Below are 21,324 nucleotides of genomic sequence, written 5' to 3'. Positions count from 1 at the left end.
GGTCACTTGGAGGATGTAACAGGAAAGTTAGGAAGAAGAGTGGTTTTGGGGGAAGGGGGAATATAATGAGTTCAGGTTTTTGATACAATGAATTTATGATGTCTATGAGACATCTAGTTTGAAATGTCCAGTGGGCAGTTAGAGACAGGAGACTAGAGGTTAAGAGAGAGGTTAGGGTTGGACAAATGTATCTGAGAATCATCTTGCATAGAGATAATAGAATCCAGGGAAGCTGTAAGTGAAATGGTATAGAGAAGAGAAAAGAGAAGAGAACCCAACATAGGACAGGGCCTTGGCAGAGGGTGGGGGGACATTCTGGCTCTCAGGAAGGACCTGAATGAAGATCCAGTAAAGAAAATTGAGAAGCAGCAGTCAGACAATTAGGAGGACAGGTAGGAGATAGCAGTGTCACAAAAACATATAGAGAAGAGAGTATCAAGAAGAAAGAACTGATCAATGGTGTTAAAGGCTGCAGACAGGTCAAGGAGTAAGGAAAGGGCATCAGATTTAGCAATGCAGAGACCATTGGTAACTTTGGAGAGAGCAATTTCAGTGAAATGGTGAGGTCAGAACCTAGAATAGTGAGTCAGAAGTCAGTGAAAGGAAAGGAAGTTGGAAGCATTGATTGTAGATGACCTTCTCAAGGAATGTGGCCACCAAAGGGAGATGAGATCGAGACTGATAGCTGTTGGGATAAGTGGACAAGTAAGGGTTGAGAATGGGAGAGATTTATCAGTGCGCTCGCAGGCAAGAGGGTACTATCAGCAGTGATTTTAATCAGGTGACTCCCAAGGATTATATTTTCCTATAAATAAATTGTGTGCTTCTTGGTGTTTCCCATCCAGGATCATTTTCCCATGGTGTTGTAAGGGCCTAAAATTCTAGTTGTGATGTCTAAAATCTAATGAGTGGTTGCCTTAAATTAGAAGCTTTAGCAAGAGTTTAGACCTTAAGTGTTTATTAAAGTGCATCAGAAGTTATTGAAGAGAGAGAGGTAAAAAGCAAACTTCATCTAATTATCTCTAAGAGAGTCCAACATCTGTCCTCCTGCCAAGCCGAGGTCCTGAAACGAAAGGCTTGCTCCTCCCAGAAGCTTCCTGTGAAACAGGAAGCAGGGCCATCCATACACACAGCTCCAAGCTAATTGGTTGGTAGCACTGATTGACAGGACCCACGGGTGGCAAAGTCACTTCCAGATGCTAAAGTCACATGGTTTCTTTTCAGGCCAGAGCTCACGACGTCCCTCCCAGCAGGGGGGGGCATTCCAATTCTCACAGTGTAACCCTTCTGCTCCTCATTTTCTCTATCAAAACTTCCTTTCAGATTATGAGTCATTCATATCTTAGTGTAAACAAATTTAAACCTTTCTCAGAGGTACTTTCATTTTGAGCCTTCTCTCTAATTGCAATGGGGGACACCTTGGCCTTTTTAAGCTAAGGTCTTTCCCAGGTCTCAAGTTTGTCTGAGGCAACATCCATTCAGTAGTTAAAGGCTAAGTAAGAATCGAGGTATAAGATGGCTTCCTTTGCCTTCACAAAAGAATCAGTCAGGGACGGAAAGACCTTTCCACTGCATCCTGGGCCATCATCAGTTGTCCTGACAAGAAATACCTTGCCATTGGAGTTTGATTACTTTGGAGGAGAGAATGAGGCTGATGACTCTGCACAGCTCTGCCTCACATAAAACCTGTTCATTTGCGAGTCAAGACATTACCCTCCTGATGTCATTGGTCCTCTTCAAGAACTAAAGGACAAACAACAAACAAACAACAACAACGCTTTGTCTAATTGTAGGATTAAGTTTCTTTAATGGAAATTCAGTAATAAGTGATCAATAGATACTATTTAAGGCTAGAATCTTTCAGGTATCTCCCATATTACACTATCTAGGTGACTGCCTGCTCTGCCTTAATGTTAGGTCATCTCTGCAAATTGCATACCTAAGTTTCTCTCTTTTGGTAGAGCAAAGATCCAATTTGGCATCTAGCTGCAAATCTCTGGGGAGTAATAACCAAGCATGTGATTTCACAGCAAATGTGATTTTTTTTTTTTTGGCTGTGAAGATATAAATTGGTAAAACAAACAACCAACCTTAACCTCCTTTAATCTCCAAAACACTTGGGTCATGATATGGATCTTGACAAAGCCATGAATTTCTTACCTAGGATTCTCTGTATCTATAGTATTTCTCTTCTAGGTCATTCTAATCTCTCTATGCACACCTCATGTCCCATTTTAGAAGTAGGTACTAAAACCAAAGAGAATTCAAAAAAAAGGTCTCTACCAGAAGGCATAAGTATATGAAATGGGTTGACATGGGACCTGATGGTGTCATAGAAAGAATGTAAGATTTAGTTAGGAGTTATTGTTCAGCCATTCCCAACTTTGTGACCCTATTTGGGGTTTTCTTGGCAAAGATACTGCAGCTTATTTTATAGATAAGGAAACTGAGGCAAACAGGCTTAAGTGATGTGCCCAGGGTCACACAGCTAGGAAGTATCTGAGACTAGATTTGAACTCAGGAAGAAGAGTCTTTCTGACTCCCAGCCTGCCAATTTATCCACTGTGCCACCTTGCTGTCCCAGGAGATAGGGTTTTGAATACTGACTCTGACATTTATTACCTCTGTGGACATGGACAGGTTACTTCCTGTTTCTTAGCCGTTTCCTTATATCTCAAATAAAGATAGCAATACTACTTTTCTCAAAGGGTTGTTGTAGACCTTAAAGCACTATGTAAATGTGAGCTATTATTTATAAGGTTACTAAATCCAGATGTACCCCCCAAGGTACAAATAGGACTTTGGTTGGGGGACGGTGTCCCAAAAGATCTTAGGTTTAAGAAATTGGCCCTTGTCACCAAAAAAAAAAAAAAAAAAGGAGGGGAAGCGAGGTAGCACAGTGGATAGAGCATCGGCCCTGGATTCAGGAGGACTTGAGTTCAAATCTGGCCTCAGACACTTAACACTTACTAGCTGTGTGATCCTGGGCAAGTCACTTAACCCCAATTGTCTCACCAAAAAAAAAAAAAAAAGAAATTAGCCTTTGGGGAAAGCAATAGCAGTAAAAATAATGTGAATAAGATACAGTTTATTTTTAGAATATTCTACATTTCCATATTATCTTTTTTGAGTTATTATACTTTTATGTATACTATGCATGTGAGTTTATATATCATTTGGCAAGTTGAAGAGATATCAGTGATTGTAGACAAGCATGATGAATGCCTTTTCTTCTTTTAAAACCCAATAGGTTTTTGCCCCCTGCTCTTCCATCAGTAAACTTGTTTTCTCAGATGGCTACTGCTTCATTTTCCATTGCTGTGGTGGCCTATGCAATTGCCGTGTCTGTAGGAAAAGTCTATGCTACCAAGTATGATTACGCCATTAATGGGAACCAGGTAGGTTCAATTCTGTTGCAAAACTTTCTTACAAGGATTGGACCTCTGAGCAGAGCTGTAACTAGGCATTTTTGCACCCAGGGCAAGCACCATGAAGCATGCCCTTGTTTTAATGGGATAGGGGGTCAGGGGATGTAGAGATTGTAGAACATCAAGCTTCTGCTACTGAGGAAACTGTCATGAGGGCCAAGGGATGGTAGCTTCCTATTTTGACTAATTAATTTGTCTAACCAGGTGTTAACTAAATAAATGCCATATTGCTGAAGGACTAAAAACACCATTAGTACCCTCAGAATCTCCAAATTCAGCATCTTGGGGCAAAGGCCCAGGCACTTTGCTCTTTTTGAAGTTCTGCCAAGGTAGAAAAATTTAAACCTGGAAAGAATTTGGTATCTGCTGAAAGATGAATCTGCCTTTTCTATTAAGAATACTGAGTGGCACAATGGATAAAGCACTGGCCTTGGATTCAGAAGGACCTGAGTTCAAATCCAGCCTCAGACGCTTGACACTTACTAGCTGTGTGACCTTGGGCAAGTCACTTAACCCTCATTGCCCCACAAAAAAAATAAAAATAAAAAACTAATAAAAAAAATAAAAAAGAATACTATTACTAGACTGATTCTCTGTTAAAGGTACCCATATACTTACAATGAGATAATTTTGAGGGGGTGATGTCAATGTTCTATCACTTTATGCTTTGAAGATTATAATTTTTTTTGAGGTGGGGTGAACCTGGCCTGTGATTTCACTGGTGCAGAGAACTTCTAATGAGGAAAGTCTGATGAGCAGTGCAGACCAGCACCTGTTCTGAAACTTAGTCTTTGAGAGTTAGCTGGGGGTTAGGTGGCTAGGTGGCGCAGTGGATAGAGCACCAGTCTTGGATTCAGGAGGACCTGAGTTCAAATCCGGCCTTAGGCATTTGACACTTACTAGCTGTGTGACCCTGGGCAAGTCACTAAACCCCAATTGTCTCACCAAAAAAAAAAAAAAAAGAGAAAGTTAGCTGGTCCCTGGCAGAAATTGAGTAAAGGGTTCAGGGTCATACAACCAGTATGTGTTAAGTTGGGTTGTGAACTTTTATCTTCCTTACTCTAAAAACACCTCTCAATTCACTAATCCACTCTGCCTCTCTTTAGGGCAAACCCAATTTTTAAATATCAATTATGTTGTTAGATCATAAATAATATTAATAAATAACACATTTAACATTTCTTTGGAAAAGAACCATGAAAGTGTCATGTAACTCAAGTGTTTTTTATAAGCAATATTTCCAATGTTGCAATTTCTGTTAATATCAGAAAAGATTTAAAATGAATGTCTCTGAATATTCATTTTGTTTGGATGGAAGAGGGCAGTTGGGGTAGGCATAGGGCTGACTGCTCCGTTTTTTAAAATTACAAAAATGTCTACAAGTAGTGCATGTTTCTGAAAGACAGCGGAGCAATGAGAACAGTTGAATGATGGGTGATCACCCAGAATTCTAGACCTTGCTGTCATAATACAGGCTGTGGCAAGGCTTCAGCAACAGATAACTCCAGAAATGAAAGCTGCAGGTATGCTAATAGCTTACTGAAAATGAGATGAGTGACTTGGAATAGCCTAACAACCAGGGCAATGAAAGAGCTATTTCAGCACAGGGTCAGTTACCAACAATCATGTGAGGTTTCTAACCTTAAAAATAATTGAAAGTAGGGAGGCTTTTCTCAGGTACCAGTTCAGTCCAAAATCCCGGTGTCTTGCTGCTTCTCAGATACCTCCACCTTTGGTAGCTGTCATTAAAAATGACATAGACTGGCAATTGCAAACAAACAGTTTTGCTGAACTATTTTTTATGGGAAGGTGCCATGGAGGGTGGGGAAGTAGGATGTTAAGAAGCAACTGCTGTGTTTAAATGGAATGTATCCTTTTATGGATTGTTGTTTGTTTGTTTTTAAGCTAAAGATTTTTCAAAGTAAATTTGGGAGACTAAAGGGGTAGGAAAGGGATGAGGCATTTGGCGTCTTTAAAAAAAAATACCCTCAACACAGTTCTCTTAAAGAATGTATTTGTAGCTTTGCTAATTGCAAAGTCTTCCTCCTAGGAATTCATTGCCTTTGGGATCAGCAATATCTTCTCCGGATTCTTCTCCTGTTTTGTGGCTACCACTGCCCTGTCACGCACTGCTGTTCAAGAGAGCACTGGTGGAAAAACACAGGTAATGAGACTCCAGTCTGGGAAATGTAACAATTTCCATTTATTATCACAAAGAGCAAGTTCTGGCCCAGCACCAACCTGAAGGGAACAGGACTGTTCACCTTTGCAGGGAGAACTTCCCTTCCTGGTTCTGCTCAAGTTGTTGGTCCAGCTTCCTTACCCCTCACACTTAGAACTGATGAAGAATTTATGGCTTAATAACGCAGTTGTTTCGGGGGTCTTCTGTTTTATGGATTCCCTGGCTGATACAGCCGCTTGCTTGATTGTGCTGGGCCAATAATTATTGATACTAGGCCAAGGAAGAAAAGTTTTATTTCTTATTTACTTCTGTACTATCTATGGTTGGGGCAGCTAAGTGGTTCAGTGGATAGAACTCCTGGCCTGGAGTCATGACCTGAGTTCAAATCCAGCTTCCTAGCTGTGTGACCCTGGGTGAGACACTTAACCCTGTTTGTCTCAGTCTCTTCATCTGTAAAACAAGGTGGAGAAAGAAATGGCAAACCACTTTAGTATCTTTGCCAAAAAAACTCTAAACGGGGACACAAGGAGTCTGAAATGACTGAATAACAATAACTACCTATGGGAAGGAGGGGTTGGTAGAAACACTTCATGGTCTAGTAATTTTTCATAATTATCCAGGAGATTAAAAGTACTTAAAGGTCGTAAATAACAGAGGTATGCATATTAAAAAAATTTTTTTTCAATGAACAAAAATCTATTTTTTTTCTTCCCACTTCCCCCTCTCCCCCTGGAAAAGAAAAAAAACAACACTTGTAACAAATGTGTAATCAAACAAAACAAATTCTTGCATTGGCTATGTCCAAAAGTGTATATCTAATTCTGCACCTTGGTCTATCCCCACTCTGTCAGCTAGTGGATAGCATTATTTATCACCGGTCTTTTGGAATTGTAATTGGTCAGAAGTTATTTGAGGTATGTGTATTTTTACTCCAAAGGAAAGCAGTCTTGTAACTTTTATGGGCCAGACTCATGATTTCATTGGAGTCAGAAACTCCTTCTACCAATGCAAATTGGTACCTGCTCTACAATATATACAATTTATTATTTATTTGTGACCAGGGTCACACAGACAGGATGTTTCAAAGTCACCCATCTTCTCCTATCTCTGATTGTATGTCTGTATGTATACACATACACATATTTCTTTATTTGTTTATTTCTTTCTTAGAAATGTTTGTTCCTAGGGTCTGAGCTTTTAGTTATGTTTGTTTATTGAATCAAGTCCAAAGCTACTTATGTTGTGGGGGTAAGCAAAAGCAACGTACATGATTTGGGATTGGTTTTAGTCATTCAAGAATTTTCTTCATTTTAATGTTTTGGAGTTTTTTCCTCTGGTTCTTATGACAGAAGCAAATGTTATGAATTATGCACTAGAATACAATGACTCCGGAAAAAATGAAGGTGGGGCAGTGAGGTGGCACAGTGGATAAAGCACCGGCCCTGGATTCAGGAGGACCTGAGTTCAAATCCAGCCTCAGACACTTGACACTTACTAGCTGTGTGACTCTGGGCAAATCATTTAACCCCCATTGCTCCACCAAAAAAAAGGAAGGATAATCTAAAGCTGAATATTAGAAAGAAATAGAAAGGAAGTCTTTCTAGAAGGCCTATAAGAACGAGAAGTTGACAAAGTAAAGGAAGAAAAGTCCTAAGATAATAGCTTTAGAGCTCAGAGTGATCTTGGAGGTCCAATAACCCAACTCCCTCTCATTTTGCACCTGAGAAAACAGAGTATCAGAGGGGTGAAGTGAACTGCCCAAAGGTCATACAAAGGTCAAGTCTATAATTATTTATTAAGCACCTGCTTTGTGCCAGGTACTATGCTAAGCACTAGGTTATACCAAAAATGACAAAAAGAGTCCCTGCCCTCATGGAACTTACAGTCTAATGGGGAAGACAACATACAAACAGCTACGTACAAACAAGATGTTTATACAGAATAAAGTGGGGATGATGTCAGAGGGAAGGCACCAACATTGAGGAGCATTGGGAAGAGCTTCTCCCAAAAGGTAGAATTTTAGCTGAGACCTTCTTGATACTCATATTGTTTGCTTTCTTTTTGTGTGTCCCTTTTGGGGGGGGGCGGGCAATGAGGGTTAAGTGACTTGCCCAGGGTCACACAGCTAGTAAGTGTCTGAGGCTGGATTTGAACTCAGGTCCTCCTGAATACAGGGCTGGTGCTTTATCCACTGTGCCACCTAGCTGCCCCTTTTAGCTGAGACTTGAAGGAAGCCAGAAGGCAGAAGTGAAGAGGGAGGAAATTCTAGGCAAGGAGGAGAGCCAGTGAAAATGTCAAGAGTCAGGAGATAGGGTGTTTGATGCAAGGAGTCGCAAGTGCACCAGAGTCACTGGGCCATACAGTGTGTGCAGGGCAGTAATGCACATGAAGACTGTAAAGTAGGAAGCAGCCCAGTTATGAAGGGCTTTACGAGTCAAAGAAAGGACTTTAGTGATTTAAGGGACAGTTGAACAGGTAGGAAGAAGCAGAGGCAGGAATCAAAGCTGGGTCCTTTAGCTCTATGGGTGGTTTTTTAAAGGCAGCATGGTGGGTGTACTAGAAAGAGCTCTGGACTGGGAGACAGGAGATCTGGATTATTTGAGACCCAGCCCTGACATTCACTAACTTTGTGACCTGTGGTAAGGCATTTAATATTTTTAAACCTCGATTCCCTCATCTGAAAAATGTACACTTTCTTAGTTTTTTCCTTTCCTTCCTTCTTTCCTTCCTTCCTTCCTTCCTTCCTTCCTTCCTTCCTTCCTTCCTTCCTTCCTTCCTTCCTTCCTTCCTTCCTTCCTTCCTTCCTTCCTTCCTTCCTTCCTTCCTTTCTTCCTTTCCTCTTTCTTTCAGGGTGGTGGAAAGAACACCAAATTTGCTTTAAGCCTCAGTTTTCTCACGTCTAAAATGGGAATAATAACCCTTTTACTATCTACCTCAGGGTTTTCTGTGTTTGTTTTTGTTTTCTTTCTTTCTTTCTTTCTTTCTTTCTTTCTTTCTTTCTTTCTTTCTTTCTTTCTTTCTTTCTTTCTTTCTTTCTTTCTTTCTTTCTTTTTTGCGGGGCAATGGAGGTTAAGTGACTTGCCCAGGGTCACACAGCTAGTTAAGTGTCAAGTGTCTGAGGCTGGATTTGAACTCAGGTCCTCCTGAATCCAGGGCTGGTGCTTTATCCACTGTGCCACCTAGCTGCCCCCTCATAGGGTTTTCTGAAGGAAATTTTTCTAAATCCTAACACTATACATATGTTATTACTATTTGCCTGGAAATAGCTCTCACTTATTTCCTTCTCATAAAAAGGGTCTTCATATCTGAGTTTGAAGGCTGTTTGGGGGGGTCTTCTTCCCTAAACTTAATAAGGTGTGGGTGGTTGGGTGTTTTTTTTTTTTTAATTTTCCTTACTTCTTTTGTCTCAACTTTGAGTTTTTGGTTGTCATTTGGTATATGAGTCTCTAGCCCTGAGGGAACGTATAAAATAATATGGCACACCCAGGAGGTAGAAGTTTTTTAGGTGGAATATGTTGAAATTGAAGTTAAGTGAGATTCACTGTAGTTATTTTAGATAAAGCATTCACTCATTCAACAAGAATTGATTGGTTGCCTGCAATGTGCTAAACACTGTGCTAGGCTTTACTAAATATGAGCCATGTGTGTGGCAATAAAAATGGAATAAAATAATTCCTTCCCTCAAGGAGCTTACATTCTGCTGATGTCCACAGATATGCAAAGGCAAAATAGATGATAGATACATTGATACATAGATAGGATTCTGTGTGTGTGTGTGTGTGTGTGTGTGTGTGTGTGTGTGTGTGTGTGTGTGTGTGTGGTGATTTTTAAGTAGTTTCTCGGTTGGGGAAGAGTCCTAACAACTGGGGCAATCAGGATTGCCCTTTTGTAGGAAGTGACCCCTTGGACTGAGCCTTGAAGAGAGTTAGGGATTCCAAGAAGTAGAAGTGAAGAAGGAAATCATGGGGCACACAGTGGGAGCAGGGGTATAAAGGCAAGAGAAGGCATTCTGTGTACAGGGAACCACAGGCGCTGCAGTTTTTGTGATTGTAGAGGAGTGAGGGGGAACAATGTGTGATTGGTCTGAAAAGATGGTGTCCTGCCTCTGTTATTTACTAGGTCTATGACCTTGGCCAAGTCATTTCTCTTTTCAGGGCTTCAGTAACTCCCTCTGTAAAAGGAGAGTGTTGGAGTAGGTTATTTTTCATTGTTTTTTTTTCTTTTTTTTGCAAGGCAATTGGGGTTAAGTGACTTGCCCAGGGTCACACAGCTAGTAAGTGTTAAGTGTCTGAGGCCGGATTTGAACTCAGGTACTCCTGACTCCAGGGCCAGTGCTCTATCCACTGCGCCACCTAGCTGCCCCGGAGTAGGTTATTTTTAAGATCCCTTCAGGCTCTAAAGCCTTTGGTCCTCTGACACTCAAAATACCTTTCTCTGTTTCTGTTGAAATCAAATTTTCCCTATCCTGTCTCATCTCTATGATTGGGGCTACTTTGAGCCATACACTGATTTATACAACTTCTGAATGGAGGTCCTGGGTTCAAATCTCACCTTGAATTTAATGAATTAAAATTGCCCTAATTTTACAGTGACATGGGCTTACTTGTGTGACCTTGGGCAAGTCACTTCACTTTCTTGTATCTCAGTTTCCTCTTTAAAATAAGGGAGTTATAGCCTCTGAGGTCCTTTCCAGCTCTAAATCTATGGTTCTGTGCCCCTATAATCCTATGTATTTCTTGTGGCTTGTGCTACACGATCAGAGATTTTCTTACATTCAATTCCAGAGAATCGTGTTTCAGAGGGATTAAAACAGGTTTTCTGGACTATATACTTAACTGATAGTGAAGCCAAAATTGCTGACTTTTACTTCCTTGCTATTCCTTCTAGGCTCAGATGAGACTTGGAGTAGCTGTCTCCAATAATAATGTCCTAGGTAAACCACCCTCCCTTGGCAAGAGTTCCATGAGATAATAGTGTTTTTGTAAGTTGATATCCCCTTCCACACACAGGCATGTATTATATTTAGCAATGGCAAAGGCCAAGATTCTAGGAATGAAACAAGCTTAGATATTGTTCAAGATTTAATTACTGAAATATATACTAAGTTCTGAGGTTTAAAGGTTGAATGCATGGACTGGGACCCAGTAAACCATGATTCAAAGGGACCAGCAGTTCTCTTGGTGGTTGTGTGACTGCATGCCTCCTGTAACAGCACTCCTTAAAACCAGGCCTTTGCTTTGTTAGGCCTGAGCTACTCAACAGCTTTTTAAAATTTTTTATATAAATCACGTCCCAGCTTGGCTTAGGTTTGCCTAAGGAGCTATCTAATATCCATCAGCAATCAGCAGATCTCTTGAGTGTGCCTGTGTTTATATTTCAATTCTCAAATCTAATGGTTAGGTTATCTAACTATTGTATCATCAAGTGTTCTTAGAATGTTAAAAGGTATTTTGTGAAACACAGATTGCCCTTTGGAACAAAAGAGTTAACAAAAGCATAATTATCACTTTTGCCAAGTTTCTGTGTACTATTTAACAGCTGTTTGATGAATGAGAACAGCAGCCATCAAGTTACAAACCAAACAAAAGACCAAAATGTAAGGTAGAGAGCAGACATATACACACACATATCCAATCTAATTTTTTGATTGTTAATAATAATTCACATTTATACAGTATATTTAAGATTTGCCAAACTCTTTCCTCATAGTAACCACTGCGAGGTAGATGGTCCAAATATTATTATCCCCATTTTTCCAAATCAAGAAACTGAGGCTCTAGAGAGTAAATGCCTTTCCCACAATCTTATGGTTAGTAAGTATCTGATAAAGAATTCATCCCAGGTCTTCTGACTCCATGTCCAGTGCTTTATCCATTAAGCTATGTATATTCTCCAGTGTAGGGCATTTCTATATTGTATAATATAATTAAACATTCGTTTCTTTCCCTCCCACTTGTATTCTATTATCTCTGATTTTACTCCCAAATGACTTAGGATGAAATACTTTTATATTTATATAGTTCTTCCTAGTCATGAGTGCTGTAGTAGTAGTAGTAGTAAGCATTTCTATAGTGCTTTAAAGTTTTCATATATGTTATTTCATCTGACTTAAGTAAATAATGGCCTAATTTCTTAACAATTAACTTGGTTTCTAGATCTCAATTCCTTCAAACAAACATTGCTGAGTATAATTAATTTGCCAGCCATCACCATTTTTTATTAGCCTACCTTCCTATCAGAAAATATGTTGATAATAGAATCAATACATTTACCTTTCTTACAGAAAGAACTGTCATTATGTGTAGGAAGCTTCCCTCTCCCTGGCTCCAAACCCTACTTCTTTTTACCTGTCAGCTGACAGATAAATAATCAGGAAGGAAACAAACATTTATTAAGTACCTATTCTGTGCCAGGCACTTTGCTAAACACTTTAGAAATATTATCTCATTTAATTCTCATAACAACCCTGAGCGATAGGTGCTATTATTACCTTTATTTTACAACTGAGGAAATCCAAGCAGACAAAGATTAAATGACTTGTCTAGGGACACACAGCTAGTAAGTTTCCGAGACCACATTTGAATTGAGGACTTCCTGAAGACTCAAGTCCCATTCTATTTACCCTGTCTTATCTAACTCCCTCTAACTAGAGAGAAGGCTTAAATCCTTATATGTCTGGGAAAGGTATCACATAAGTTCAAATTCATTCTAAGATACAAATGACACATACATTCTTTCCTGAAAAGAGGAGGAGGAGGAGGAGGAGGAGGAGGAGGAGAAAGAAGGGGAGACTAAATGAAAAAGCATGAAGTCCCAGGGAGTGGGTGTGGGATTCTATGGAGGGGCGAAAGGGACACAAAACTGGTAGTCTTACTGAAGGCAAGCTGCCTGATGCATAATACCTATAATAGTGTATTGAAAGGGCCCTGAGTTCATTTCTAGCACACATTGTGCCAGTGGAAAATTTGAGATTTTCTGCTTACTCAAATAAGCAGAAACGCTGCTAACTAACTCGTAATTTCCCTTCAGCAGCCTCTCTTAATGTGAAAACCCAGAAGGAGATGCCACCTTTCTTGTTTCTTCCCTTTTGATTGCTCGGTGTCTTGTTTTCCTGTCTCCTTTTCTTTCAGACCTTCTATTGCTCATCTCTGCTTAGGCCCAGCTGTCTAAATTGGTGGATCCCACCTACTCCTATGTTCTCAGCTTCTCTTCCAACCCTTTTTCGACCTTAAGAGAGCTTTTCATAACAGAAAAGGTAAAGGTTTTGGAACGTCTATGATAAGATCCCTGGTCAGGTTCACTAGTCCATAGCGTGATCACATTCTCAGAGCCACTGTGGGTTGTTCCAGAGGAAGTAGGAGACATGTGCCTTCCTCAGAGTTACACTTTTATGAGCAAACAAAAGATGCAGGATTCTTCATACCCGTCATATGGTTGGTAAATTAGTATTTTTTGTTAGCTGGAATAGATTAGAAAGAAAAATTGTTCCATAAAGTGTGAAGTTTTATTATCGTTGTGGTGAAGACGGTGATAGCCATGGTGATGATGTCCAGATTCATGATTTCATCAGGGTGAAGGAACTTCTAATGTGTAGGCATGGTTTGGTTGAATGAATATGGGATTTGATGGGAAAAAATCAGGACTCAAATCCCATTTCTACAATTGTGTGACCTTGGGCAAGTTGCTTAACCCCTTTGTACCTCAGTTATTTTATCTCTAAAATGAAGGTCATGTGCAGCTCTAAATCTCTAATCCTATAATCAATCTCCCCTTCAGTGATACAGATTGTCAATTTATGGGTCTTGGAGACATAAAGTGACTGGTTCACGGTCATTTAGCCAGTGGTTTCACTAGTTCTAGAATAACTTCTCTATACCTGCAAATGTCCTTGGAGGCCATTGAATCTAACCTCTTCATTTTATAATTGAGGAAACTGAGGCCCAAGGAAGATGAGTGACTTGACCAAAGTCACAGAGGTAGTAAGTGAGATTTGAATCCAAGTCCTCTAACTCTAGAACCAGTGCTCTTTCTACTGTATCATATGACTTGTTGGAGGGAGGACTTGAACCCAAGTCTGCCTAATTCCAAGACTTGCCCACTATCTACTATGCCAATCTGGGTCTCCAAGTATTGTTGTTATTGCTTTTATTATCATATTTTTCAATTCATTTCATCTGATATTTACTAAGTGCCTACATTGAGCAAGGTTCTGTGCTGGGCACCAACCAGAGAGACAAAGACAAAAACAATCCCTGTTCTCAAGGCACTTTTATTCGGCAATGTCTAGATGAATAAAACACTTCTGATTTTATTGGCTAAGAACATCACAATTATCTTTTGTCCATTGAGGAATTTGGAGCAAGTACCTTGAAATTCTGGATTAGAGATGATTGCAAACAGAATAGACTCTGAGTCCTGTAGGATGTCTGAAAAAAACTCCCTTTTCCCAATAGGAAATCTGACTTGACCTCAGTATTTCTCAGTTTCTATAGTTACCATAGCTTCTCTGCCCAAGTGACATACTTGTTTTCTCCTCTGTTCTGTGGATAATAGCAACAATAATCATTCCTCCTCTAATAGGATTGGGATGTGGGGAGGGAAAAGGAAGAATAAAGAGGGGAAAAGCATTACTGTCATTCAGTGTTTATAAAAGAGCTTCCTTGTCTAGAAGGATGCCCAGAAGGCATCTCCCAAGGCTGTTGTCTGTGGTGAGTTTGGAAACCAAGCAAAAAAAGCAAACCACATATATTCATGTCAACACTCTTTTTTAGATTGCCGGCATCATCTCGGCCCTGATTGTGCTGATTGCAATTGTGGCTTTGGGGAAGCTGCTAGAACCTTTGCAAAAGGTATGGACTTTTCCTGTCATTGCACTGGTCTGCAACAAGGAAGGAATAACATGAGATTTAAAAATCAGCCTGGGGAAAATCATTTCAGCGAATATAACCTGGCCCTTCCTATCTCTCTTGGCAGTCTGTCTTGGCAGCTGTTGTCATTGCCAACCTGAAAGGAATGTTTATGCAAGTGTGTGATGTTCCTCGTCTGTGGAGGCAGAATAAAATCGATGCCGTAAGTGCCATGTTGCTCATTTCCTACAAAACCAATCTTGGGTTTGAGTATCCCCTCCCTACTAAGTTGTACCTGCTATCTGGAAAGCCCAGTACTCAAATCAAAAATAGCAAGGCCAAACCAAAAGAAGTGAAATGTCTCATGCTTCCCCAGCTCCCCCACCCCCAGGGGAAAATCTATTTCCACTGGGAGCCTTGTATAAGACACAGAAACTCTAAGCCCTAAGCAGCCATAAATCTGACACCAGTAGGTCAACCTGATTACAACTCCAAAATGACCTCTGTTTCCATAAGAATGATTTAAAAAGGGGGAATAGCTAAATCCTTTTAAGTTATGCTGTAATTCAAACAATGATTAGGAATGCTTACTTTAAAGGGCCACTTCCCATTTCATGCAAATAATTTAAAAGGGGGAGAAAAACCAGGACAAGATTGGCAGTAATGGGGCTGTTCTTTTGCACATGGGTGAAGATACTCCTTAATGTTCATACTATTCTGGAATTGATCTTGCTATTTTCTCTTCCACAGCCTGGATTCATTTTCTCTTTAATGGCTGAGTTATAAGATCTCTGCTTTCATGTGCTTCCCTAGGTCATCTGGGTGTTTACATGCATAGCATCCATCATCCTGGGTCTTGACCTAGGCCTGCTTGCTGGACTTCTGTTTGGATTACTGACCGTGGTCTTCAGAGTTCAATTGTAAGTAATATGAGATTGAAGTTTTTCTATGAACCTAACAATGATTCCTATGGTGCTTTGATAAGTACTCAAGAAACTACTTCCTATTAAGTGCTTGCTATCTATCTTCAGTGCTGAGGAAATAGAGGACACCTAATGTGGCAAAAGATATGAGATGTAGTGTGCAGTCTCTTGTTTGACACTTTCCTAGCTATGCAATGGAGAGCTGCAGCATTTTGAAGAAGGTTTGGGAACATGGGTTGAAAGAGGGGAAAAAAATCATCTGTTCAATTCAGCCAGATCTGTTACAACAAATTCACTACCAGTACAAGCAGTGTGTTTATGTAAAGTGCACATACTTGTCACAGAAGGCGAAGGTAATGGAAAATAAAACCTGGTGAGAAAAAGGTAAAGGGCCGGGCGCTCATCTCTTTCCTTTGGTTCCAAGAGACTGTTAAGTGAATGCTTTCCTGGGCTTAAGGGGAGATGAGCCTTCTTCTTGCATTCAAATTCTCCAATAAAAACAGGCTCCCCTCTCTATGCCAATTGGCTTGCCTCTCCTGTTCTTCCCCACCTTATCCTGGTGGCCAAAGCTACTCTGGGATGTCTTTGGCCCAGCACCGGCCTCTTCCATCTGTCCAGGCCTGGTGTGCTTCCTCCACCTAGCACTCCAATGCTTCCTATAAGCATGGTGTGTTTACTACTGTTGCGCACTAAAGGGTTGCTTAGGAACCTCCAAGGGTTCCTGTGCCTCCAAGAGCATCACCTGATTTGCTTATTGAGGGATAGCTCAGGGCCTGACCTAGGAGGAATCTGGCTTGAGGATTCTGGACCTCCATCATTTCCTCAATTTTTCCTTTATTTTCATTTTTTTCCTTGGTAATTTAATTTGATTATGGGCTTCAAGCTAAGAGATTGCTACTACGGAACAGAGTGAACTGAAGGGAAACTCATGGCACGTGGTCACTGCTGATCTCGACCTGGGCTTTTAGCCAGTAAAGAGCAGTATCTTTCTTTGACATGGGATTTCATTTCCACTAATTAGAATACTGATCCACTGAGTCCATTGTTGAAAGAATCCAAAACAGAACCCTCTTTCTTTGGCATTGCATTTACTATCTGCTTCTCGTCACACATGACAAATCATGGAATTTATCTGATAGTGAAAGGACCAGAACGTCCATAGTCCAGTTGATAGAAAAAAGGACTAGGAGCAGAAAGTCTGGAAATCTGTTTGGCCTTCCCAGGCCCCCTACTTCAGGCAAGCAAGCAATCCACTAGTGGCCAAGCACTATTCTGGTTTTCTGAGGATACAAGCACAAAGAATAAACCAATCCCCATTTGCAACAAGCTGACCTTCCAATGAGGGAAACAGCGAGGACCTATATAAATCTATGTAACATAAATATAAAAAGAATAAATGCAAATATAGACAGTCAGAAAATACACAGTAGTTTGGAAGAGAGGGAGGGCATTAGTAGTTGAAGGAACAGCTTCATTTTAGTAAAATTAGGTGTGATATTTAATAAGGAGATAGGATGAAAAAGTCAACTGTTTTTAGTTCAAGTCCATTTTTAGCTCAAGACAAGATTATTATCACTGACACCAATAAATCTTTATGGAGTACAAACCAAGTGAAAGGTATTGTGCTAAGCAAGGCCATTTACTACCTAGCTGACCTTCAGCAATCCTCTCTATCTGATTCTTTATCAGTAAAGGGAGGGGTTGGACCAGATATATTTAGGGACACTTTATACTCTGATATTCTTTACTTGGGAGGTTGCATGAGGAACAGGACAAGGTCCCTGCCTTTAGAAAGCTTATAGAGTATTTGAGGAGGCAGCTATATCACATGGAAAAGATTCTGACTTTCAGGTCAGAGGAAGCAGCAAAGAGCACTGGAAAGACGTCAGAGGAGTCGAGTCGGAATCCCATCTTTGTCGCTTACTACCTTGTGACTTTGGCTAAGTGGCTTAACCTTTCTGGGCTCAAGTTTCTCATCTAAAAAAGTGAAGGGTTTGGATGAAATGACCACTAAGTTTCTTTTTTTTTTTTTAAATTGAGGCAATTGGGGTAAAGTGACTTGCCCAGGATTACACAGCTAGTAAGTGTTAAGTGTTTGAGGCCGGATTTGAACTCAGGTCCTCCTGACTCCAGGGCCGGTGCTCTATCCACTGTGCCACCTAGCTGCCCAGACCACTAAGTTTCTTTTCCATTTTAAATCTATTACCTGAGACATCTAAAAGAAAAAAGAAAGAAACAACAAAAGGTACCATATGCTGAGTGGCAAGGAAATTTTAGGGACAAAAAGTGCCCAGGGAGTTCACAGGAGGGAGCGATCATCCTGGAGTGATTGGAAAAGAAGTAAAAGTTAAGTTGAGGGGGCAGCTAGGTGGTGCAGTGGATAAAGCACTGGCCCTGGATTCAGGAGGACCTGAGTTCAAATATGGCCTTAGACACTTGACATTTACTAGCTGTATGACCCTGGGCAAGTCACTTAACCCTCAATGCCCTGAAGAAAAAAAAGTTAAGCTGAGTCTGGAAGGAAAGAGAGAACATGGATAAGCAGAGGGCTCATAGATCTAGCTCTGGAAGAGACTTTGGGCCATCTACTCCCAATCCCTCATTTTATAGATGAAGAAAGAGCATGAGAAAGGGCTCAAGGCAGTAATCAAAGTGGCACAGCTTGTGACCCAGGCAGGGTTCAAAGCCAGGTGGTCTGACTCCAAATCTTGCACCAAGGAACAGGAAGAACATTGTAGGTAGAAACAATGGCCATCAATGCTTTTCAGACTTCTCTCTCAGTTTCCTCATCTGTAAATTGGGAATAACTATAGCATCAACTCCCAGGGTTGTTTTGAGGATCCAATAAGTTAACGTTTGTAAAGCATTTTCACAAACCTTTGAGTGCTAAATAGGTGGCCCAGGAGAAGTTGAGTTCAAATCCAGCCTCATACACTTCATAGTTCTGTGACCCTGGACAAGTCATTTAATCTCTCTAAGCCTTAGTTTCCTCATCAATAAAATAGGAATAACAACAGCTCCTACCTCCCACCAATATGGGAGGATCAAATAAAATAAGTTATAATTACCAAGTGCTTTGCAAACCATAAAGCACTATTTCAATCCTAAGCTAATATTATTGATTCAAACATACTTTAAAAGATCTGTGATTTTGTCATTGTGGGTACTTGTGCCACCAACACAGATTACGGGCCCTCATGATTAAGGGGTGGTCATTATTGCAGTATACACCAAAGACCTTCTGTTTTCTCTAACTTGGCTAGGCTAGACTTAACAGGACAGATACAGCCTGTTGTTGCTAGTGCTATCCTTAATACCTTTCTGTTTTAATATGGCTAAGAAGCCCATGGTGCAGCAAGGAGGGCCTTACACCTGAAGTCAAGAAGACGGGGCTTTGAATCCCTGCTCAGACACTAATTAGTTGTTTGTGAAGTTACTTTGTTTGCCCAGGGGCCACTTATCTCATCTATAGAATAAGGTGGTTGGACTGGATGACTTCTAAGGGCACTTCTAGTTCTAAATTCAGGATCCTACCTTCCTATGGTTTGCAAGAGCTTGCTCTGTAATGGAAGAAGCTTTAAGAACCTCCGACTTCTGACTCAATGCTGTGACGTATCAGAGGTTGACTCTAGTAGTGATTTTGAAGTATATACAAAAGGAAATCCATTCTTTCTCTCAATCTGAGATGTTGTACCTCCCCTGATTTATACTCTTATGCCAGATATTTGGTTCAGACCCAGAGATAATGAAAAACTTGAACCTTCAGCAGCCAAGTCTGAATCTTAAATAACACACATACAAATGAGCTCTTAGTGCCTGGTATTTAAGGGCTGAGTAGTAGATGTTTTGTTCCAAAGTTTACCTATGACAAAGTACCTTGACTGTAGTTTTATTTTCCTCAGTCCTTCATGGAATGATCTTGGAAATGTCCCTGGCACAGACCTCTACAAAGGCACCAAGGATTACAAAAATGTAAGTACTGCTTGCTGTGTGACCTTCTCCATCATGTTCTAGGTTTGGGTTTGTGGGACTGCTTACTTTCACCAAGACTTATTCTCAACAAGGCATACACTTTGGGTTAACTTCCTAGCCCTAACCAACAAGCATTCTTAGGAATTTTTAAAAGGGGCTGTCCAGGGTGTCTTTGATTTTGGAGAGGCTCTACGATGTGCAAGCCGGACAGTCTCATGAAGCAAAGAATTGAAGCGGGAATCCGAAGAGCCAAGTTTTAGTACCAGTTTTGCTCTTTGTTGACTAGCTGAGAAATCTTGATTAAATCACTCACCTTCCCTGGGTCTCTTTGGGCAATGGATAGAAGTTGCAAAAAAGTCCATTTAGGCTTGATATTGTGAAAAATTTCCTAAGTAGTACTATCCAAAAGTAGAATGGGCTGCTGCAAGATATAATGGATTACCTGGTCTTTGGAGGTCTTCAAGGAAAGGGCTTGAAGATCATTTGTCTGTTCATTATAATAGGGCTTCCTTTTGGCTTTAGAACTGAAGGTTGCTTCTAGCTCTTCAGTTCTATGATTCTGTTTCCTGATCTGTAAAATTAGAGGATTCTTACTAGATAATCTCTAAAATCCTTTCTTTAAGTGCTGAGTCTTATGTTTCTAGAAATAATTGCCTTTGGTTCTTCAATTATGTTGCACTGTGACCCATGATAAGTGGAAGTGTCACACGGTGACCAGAAAGACTCAGTTTCTTCTTCTCTCCAATAGGAGACATAATATTTATTGCTGGTTAAATTTTTTTTAAAGATTTTTTTTTTTTTGGTGGGGCAATGAGGGTTAAGTGACTTGCCCAGGGTCACACAGCTAGTAGGTCTCAAGTGTTTGAGGCTGGATTTAAATTCAGGTTTTCCTGAATCCAAGGCCAGTGCTTTATCCACTGTGCCACCTCATTGCCCCCTTTTTAAAAGATTTTTGACACAGTTAGGAATTAGCTATATTGAAGACTAAAATCTTGGCCAAAACATAAAATTGAAAACATCCAATTCAAGGAAATGAATCAGTTAATTGCTAAGGTCTGAAGTACATGTGAAGGATTGCTCTTGGAAGTCCTTATGCCTTTGAAAATTAAATACAGAAGGCTTGAAATTAATTACAGAAATACTTTCCTCTCCAAACTGCAGGTCAATGAACTCGAAGGAGTGAGGATCGTGAGCTTTTATAGTCCTATATTTTATGGCAATATTGATGGCTTTAAAAAATGTATCAAATCCACAGTAAGTAGTATGTCATTGGAAATGTATTTAATTTCCTTTGATTGTTCATTTATCAAACATTTATTTAGTTTATACTTTGTGTATGACATTGCACTAGTGGTGAAAAAATGTAACAACACAAAGTCCCCACAGTCAAGTAACGTCAGTTGGTTTTGGAGGCAAGACATACAGATAATGAAAATTTAAGTAACTTGAAAATTAAATAGTACATGACATCTTGCTCCTTTGAACACACTCCCTTTTTAATTTCTGCCCTCTCCTTATTTACTGGCTCCTTCCTTTCTTCCTTTAAACATTTTCCCACAATTCTTCCATTCCTTAAAAAAAATCTTCACTAGGTTCTACCATCCTCTCAAGCTATCATTTTCATTTTCTGCTCTCTTTCTCAGCCAAACTCTTTGAAAAAGCTATCAGTATTCTTCATTTCTACTTTCTCACTTCTCCCTCCTAAGCCTCTTGCATTCTGGTTTCTATCCTTGCCTCTGTAAAACTTCTCCCTTCAAGGTCACCCAGTGGTCTCTTTATTGCCAAATCTAATGACGTTTTTTCAGGCCTCATCCATCATTTTTGACTTCTGTAGCATGACTACCTACTTTCTTTTTTCTGGACCCTTTCTAGGTTTTTATGGCACTGTTTTATTAGGGTTCTCTTCCTATCCTTTGAAGACTTTTTCAGGATCATAAGCTACATTTTGACCTCTGTGCATAGACCGCTTAAGG

General features: G+C 40.2%; 1 protein-coding gene across 1 annotated transcript in view; it reads left to right on the top strand.

Annotated features, from left to right (window-relative positions):
* SLC26A4 (solute carrier family 26 member 4) overlaps window positions 1-21,324 on the top strand; it is a 64,569-nt gene that overhangs the window by 29,624 nt on the left and 13,621 nt on the right. The window contains exons 8-14 of the mRNA XM_043968040.1: window positions 3,251-3,398; window positions 5,479-5,592; window positions 14,382-14,459; window positions 14,584-14,679; window positions 15,270-15,376; window positions 19,282-19,351; window positions 20,513-20,605. Of these exons, the coding sequence (XP_043823975.1) occupies window positions 3,251-3,398; window positions 5,479-5,592; window positions 14,382-14,459; window positions 14,584-14,679; window positions 15,270-15,376; window positions 19,282-19,351; window positions 20,513-20,605 (706 nt within the window). The remainder of the gene's footprint in view (window positions 1-3,250; window positions 3,399-5,478; window positions 5,593-14,381; window positions 14,460-14,583; window positions 14,680-15,269; window positions 15,377-19,281; window positions 19,352-20,512; window positions 20,606-21,324) is intronic.

This window comes from Dromiciops gliroides, chromosome 5 (genome assembly GCF_019393635.1).
Source record: "Dromiciops gliroides isolate mDroGli1 chromosome 5, mDroGli1.pri, whole genome shotgun sequence".
Taxonomy (NCBI): domain Eukaryota; kingdom Metazoa; phylum Chordata; class Mammalia; order Microbiotheria; family Microbiotheriidae; genus Dromiciops; species Dromiciops gliroides.
This window is presented reverse-complemented; position numbering and strand designations above follow the sequence as displayed.